The sequence below is a fragment of the Rhododendron vialii genome, chromosome 5a (genome assembly GCF_030253575.1).
Source record: "Rhododendron vialii isolate Sample 1 chromosome 5a, ASM3025357v1".
NCBI lineage: Eukaryota > Viridiplantae > Streptophyta > Magnoliopsida > Ericales > Ericaceae > Rhododendron > Rhododendron vialii.
In genome coordinates, this window is record NC_080561.1 from 10,843,602 (window position 1) to 10,849,886 (window position 6,285).

General features: G+C 41.2%; 1 protein-coding gene across 1 annotated transcript; it reads right to left on the reverse strand.

Moving 5' to 3' along the window:
• Positions 1–5,396: 5,396 nt before the first annotated feature.
• Positions 5,397–5,983, reverse strand: LOC131327556 (uncharacterized). Its single transcript, XM_058360708.1, has 2 exons — positions 5,868–5,983; positions 5,397–5,782 (listed from the first exon to the last, which is right to left on the reverse strand). The coding sequence occupies exons 1-2, from the start codon at positions 5,911–5,913 to the stop codon at positions 5,397–5,399; spliced, it is 432 nt and encodes a 143-aa protein (XP_058216691.1). The 5' UTR covers positions 5,914–5,983.
• Between the last annotated feature and the right edge of the window lie 302 nt (positions 5,984–6,285).

Here is a 6,285-nt window from a genome sequence, read left to right on the forward strand (position 1 = left end):
CCCTTTCCTATAAAACTCTCCGAAAATTCGTTTTCCATATTCACATAATTATCATTACTGAGATTTTCTTTTTAGAGTAAAACAAATTTACTCGTTTGTCTTTTGGAAAAAGTTCTTTGAAAATTTACTTTCCATACTTGCATTATTAAAAGGTTCTCGGTCGAGAGAAAATTCAAGTATAAAAGGAGTTCAACCATACGAGGCACAAAACCGAATCGAGTCTTTTGTTTTGGCAGCAACCCTTGTTTTATTACGTTCTTGAGGTTGTGGTTTTCGGTGGAGGCGAGAGATTGTGCTCATATAAAAAGAAAGAAAGGGGTGCACAGCGTCGGCTGATTTTGGTGCGGCAGCCCGTGTTCCATTTTTGTTCGTTCTTGCGTCTTGCATCTTCGAGCATTTTTCTTGGGTTGTCTAGATCACGCTTCTCATCATATCATTCATCCATTAACTGTTTGTGGTTCTTTGTGCCGTTTGCTGCTGTGGCCGAATCTTTTGGAGATTGATTTGGAGCCGGTTGAATTCGGAGATCGGATGTGAAGTCTGTGGTGCATCTACTGGATCTTGAAAAAGCTCTGGCAGCATCGGAGATTGGGCAAGAATAGGTAAAGGCTTGAGTAAGGTTTTTACTATTTCGCAACCTGTACTTCTTTTTTATTAATAGAATAAATCAGTAGTGTTAGGCTGTGGTTTTGGCTTAGGGTTAAGTTTTTCCACATAAATCGTGCGTCTTTTGTCTCTATTTTATTCTACTGCACTACTTGAGTTTTGGTTTGGATTAATCGAAATAATCAACCCATTCATCTCTATTAATTTTTAATCTGTTAATCTTTATTCAAATTGGTAATTTTTTTAACAAAATTCCTATTCAACCCACCCCGGAGTAAATTGAACGCTTTCGCATAATTTCAACTTCTACAAGAAATGTAACTTTGATCATAGTTCAATAAAATTCTTGATTAATATAGCACATGTTCTAGTAAAGCTGAAATTGCTACTTAACAAGTGACAGAACTTAAATTCATCAAATCCACAGATGGGTCTTAGGCTCCGTTCCGGAAATCTTCTTAAAAAATAAGTACTTATTTTGCCACTTCTAATTCAAAAATAAGAAGGGGCATTTCACAAAATCTTTCTTAAAAAGTTCATTTTACATTTTCAAATTCAAAAATAATGTAAATGAAAAAAAAAATTCAATTTTTTTTCACCGTATTAAAGATCTCAATGAGATCTATCAGACAAGATCCATAGTGGTAGAAAAATTATTTGCGTAAACACATTTTTGAGCTTAAAGTTGCCTTATACAAAAAATAAGACTGTTGCTATGATAATGGGCGCCGGCGGAGGGAAATCGTACCTGCGGCCTCTCTGGGCCGTCTCCGGCCACCGGACGGCCGATCCGAGCCGTCCAAAAATTCTAAAAAAAAAAAACCGAGGGGGCCTAAGCGAGAATCAATGGCATCCGAGGTGTGTAGGGTGCTTGATCCGAGATGTGTAGGGTGCTTGATCCGAGCACCCCTTTTCTGTGTATATATGAATATACACAGAAAAGGGGTGCTCGGATCAAGCACCCTACACATCTCGGATGCCATTGATTCTCGCGTTGGGCCCCCTCGGGTTTTTTTTTAGAATTTTTGGACGGCTCGGATCGGCCGTCCGGTGGTCAGAGACGGCCCAGAGAGGCCACAGGTACGATTTCCCTCCCGACGCTCATTGGTACCTATATAAATTCTACCAAAATAATTACTACCCTTCTTATTTGCCGGAACAACCCTTCTTATTCAACAAAAAATAAGTTTTTAATTCCTTTCTGGAACACAGCCTTAAGCACCCATGTTTGTTTCTTCCTTGTCACACTCACAAGGCCACAAGGGTGTCCAAGACTTCAATCCGTCCGTACATAATCACTCCTCGCCCCTCGCGTCCTTGATCGCTTTGTTCGCCATGTGCGAGATAAATGGATTCGGGGACCCTGTAGTGAGCAAAGTTGCTACTGGGTTGTAGTAAATATCTTAGCTGTCTATCAAAGCAATCAACGGTTCGGATTCAAAAAGAAAAAAAAATAGCTCTTCCAAAGAAGAGTGTTTTTTTTTTTTTAAATCCGAACTATTGGAAAACACTTTTGGACAGCTAATCGCTACAAATTTATAGTGATATTACTCACTACAGGGTCCCTAGATCCCAAGGTAAGTATCAAATCTCAAAGGGCTAAGAATGAATAGACTGAGAGTAATGATTAGAGTATGAAGCATCTACTCTTGGCATGGATCTACTCCTGACATGGATGACTTACCTTTAAGTTAGATAAATGAAACAAACTATTCGAGTCCAAGTTCGTGTTCACTCGTTAAAAGCTTGTTGCTGTGAGAACAAAACTACACCGTTTGCACACAATTAGGCTCCTTAGTTCCTTTTCCCTTATCCCCGTTTGGCACCTGCAAATGAGTGAAGGTTAATTACTACTTTTTTTCCACTTTTTTTTAATCCTCGTATAGGTGAATGACTAATCCAAGCACGCGCATCTAGATCTAATTAACCTTCGCTATGAGTGTCATTTTAAATTTCTTTCACTCTGTGTTTTTGTTTTACCTAATTATAGGGTTACAAATAATCGAGAGCGAGCCCCCATCTCTCTAAGTTTCTTATTTTTCGCTTTATGAGATAGATCATTCTTTCACAATACAACATTTTTAATTCAAAAAAATAAGTAGTTATTTCCCTTGGTGAAACGGGGCCTTCTCCTGACTGGAAGTGAAATGGAGATAAAATCCAAATGCAGATAGCCCTTTTCAAAGACCGAAGGTAATATGGGCCAAGCATCTCAATTTTTGCCGGCCCTTTTTGGCATCAATTTTCCAATCAAGCCCCTCAATGGGAGAGGCTGCAGTGTATTACCCATGGGCATTTGCGTCTTTTCTCTTGTTTTGTGGTGGGCCTAGGCACTGTTTGGCGAATTTCCAAATGACGAATTGGGTTTTCTGACCGTGCAACAATTTCGCTTGTGTCTCCAAAAGGTATGCTATTTTGTCTTTATACGCAGGGCCATCCCTTAGGCAATGCCCAAGAGGCCCAGGCCTGGAGCCTCAAAAAACAGCCCAAAAAAGGGCCCCCACAATATTTTTGCTAGTTAGGTTTGGTAGTAGTCTTTTTTAGTCCAATTTGGCTGGTCTAAGACCTTTAAAGGGTCCAAAATCAATTAATTCATTGAGCCCAATAACTTTTTATAGGCCCATTTGTTGGCTTATTGGGTGGGTCCCTTAACAAAACTTCAAAACCCTCCCTTTGCACGCAGCACCGAAAAGGCGAAAACAGATTATCACTTTTTACTTTACTGTTCAAGACAGCTTTAGTGCCTGTTTGGGCGCCTATTTTTCACCTTTCCAACTTATCCTTTTTTAGTTTTGGGTGTTTGGCGGGTGGGGAAGAAAATGAGTTTTGGCAAAATGATTTTTTCAATTTTAAAAATTCAAAGCAAAAGTCAAAAAGAAGGCCAGAGGTCCTTTTCCACTTTTGATGAGCTAAGAGGAGAAAAGACCAAATTACCCTCTATATTTGGTTTTACGACTCTCTTACGGTGCTCATTGAAAGGTTTTAGAGTCAAAAATTTATTATGATCATTTAGAATAAAATGATCAGAAAAATAAAATCTTCACATCGGTTCAAACGGATTGAAAATTTGAAAAATTAATTTTTAATCACATTTTTTAATATACAAAGGGTGTAAAAGGCTTTTTTATTTTTTTTAGGAAAAATGTGTAAAAAGTTTTACGTCATGGTGATGCACATGCTCGAGGGCCTTGTATGCCTGAGGATGAGGGTTACATTCCAAGCGTAGTACATCGTCGCTCCGAGATATACCGAGCAACACCTTGTCGACTGTCGGAGCTCTCTTGAGACATCGCCCTGTACTATGCTCTAGCAGGCGCTAGGGATCAACCCCGAGGTGTGCAATAGCTAGGGCTGTAAATGAGCTGAGCAGCTTGTGAGTTCGGCTCGGTAAGGGCTCGTTCAGCTCAATTCGAAGGATAAACGAGCCGAGCTCGAGCTCGATTTTTTGGCTCGTTTGATAAACGAGCAGAGCTCGAACCTAGCAGGGCTCGGCTTGAACAGGTTCGTCTCGGCTCGAAATATATAGGTTCGGCTCGGCTCGGCTTGAACATGCCAATATATAGGTTCGCGAACAGGTTTGTCTCTGCTCAAAATATATAGGCTCTGCTCGGCTCGGCTCGAATATGCCAATATTTGGTTCGACTCGGCTCGTTTAGCCAATTTTTCAATATCAAGGCCAAAAAGTTGACGAATTCGAGCCGAGCCGGCTCGTTTATTCCAGACTGAATACTAACGAGCCGAGCTCGAGCTTTGTACATGTTTGTCGAGCTGAGCTCGAGCCGAACTTTTCCGGCTCGATTCGAACTCGAGCCAAGCTCGAGCTAGGCGAATTCTGATTAAACCGAGCTCGAATATGCCAATATTCGGTTCGACTCGGCTCGTTTAGCCAATTTTTCAATATCAAAGCCAAAAGTTGACGAATTCGAGCTTGAATTCGAGCCGAGCTCGAGCTTTGTACATGTTTGTCGAGCTGAGCTCGAGCCGAACTTTTCCGGCTCGATTCGAACTCGAGCCGAGCTCGAGCCAGACGAATTCTGATAGAGTCGAGCTCGAACATGCCGATATTTGGTTCGATTCAGCTCGTTTACACCCCTAGCAACACCAAATGCCTTGAAGTCGGCCTGAGCCCGCTAGGGACCAACCCCGAGGTGTGCAACAGCAAATGCCTCGGAGTCGGCCTGAGCCCGCTTATTCCAGGCTACTACAAAGGAATTAAAAGCTATTTTGTCAATGAGTTCTGCTACACACACAGCAATTTGTGTACAGATTGTGCACAGATTTTGTTGTGGGGCTCACCACGGGTCCCACACAAATCATTCGGGCCATTCATTAAATGTAAAACATTTTTTCAAAGGGTCCCCGTAAAAATAAGCTCAATCCAATACCTATAGGTGCTTCATCCAACCATCTAACTTTTCATTCAGATTTCCGGATAATGAAAAGTTTTATGATTGGATCGGACACCTAAAGGTATCGGATTGAGATTATTTTTTACAGGGACCCTTGAAAAAATATTTTACGTTTAATGAACGTCTCGAATGATTTGTGTGAAATCCGTGGTGGGCCCCACAATAAAATCTGTGCACAAATTGTATGTGTGTGTAGACTTTCTGTTTGTCAACATTGCCTCTCTTTGATTGAACCCACACCAAATACATGAACAAAGCCCGTACACCGTTCGATGATACGATACCCTCATAAAAAGCCCATATCACAGAGCATCATCTGTACCCCATGGACATGTTCTCGACTGGTAAGAATAAACCTTATCCTTTATCTTATGAACAAATTCATGAGCAAATTTGTTTTGACAGTTGAGTGAAGACAAGCCGAAGGATTGTTCCGGTTGGTTGGTGGTTTCGCTTCTCACATAATTGATTAGGTTCGATTCTTGGGGTCTTGCCCAAGAAAGTAATTTCTTGTGACTTCTCTAGTCTCGGCATGGATAACCTATCTTTAACCGGACCGGAACTAGTTGAGGTGTACGTAAGCTGGCCCGACCATCGAACCAAAACAAAAGGAGCGTAAGACAGGGACATTTCGGTGGAAAACATAGAGTATGAAAGCTTACAGAGCGGAGAACCAGTGGTGAAAGAATTCCCCATTCGAGCCACGTTCACCACGGTACGCCGAGTGATAGAAGCAGGGATTTTTGCTGACCTCGGCGCGAAAATTCCTGCAACATATATGAAATTCCAATAGATGTAAAGCTTATGGACGTGCATATACAATTTTATATAATTTGAGAGGGAGAGAGAGACCATGGATGGAAGTATAGAGAGAGGAAGAAGCTTGAGCGACAGACATGGTTAGCTGAGAGAGAGAGAGAGAAGAAGCAGCTGCCTTGCTTCTCAATTTCTATCTCTGGAGCTTTCTATCTCACGTAGTAGTTCATTACATCCACTCCCATTTATGCTCCTTCCACGCAAATTCGGCTATATTCTTTTTGGGGTCTTAAAATTTCTGGGCACGGTCTCAAAATTTCTTTTTTTTTCAAAAACTTCCCTCAAAATCCAAACTGAAAAGGGTAATTCTTCAAAGCGCCTTGCACTTTTGCTCTCAATTTTCGCACTGTGTTCGGTTTCTCAATCCTCCCTCTCACAAAATTTTAATAATTGGATATGTGATTAAAAGACGCCATTACGCTCGTGAACGCAAATTATGTGAACTATGACCGAA

What these genes read in the sequence shown, in the direction of transcription:
- LOC131327556 (XM_058360708.1), bottom strand. Translation starts at nt 5,913, where the DNA reads ATGTCTGTCGCTCAAGCTTCTTCCTCTCTCTATACTTCCATCCATG. An exon ending in TCTCTATACTTCCATCCATG is followed by an intron (nt 5,783 to 5,867) that starts GTCTCTCTCTCC and finishes TATATGTTGCAG; the next exon opens with GAATTTTCGCGCCGAGGTCA.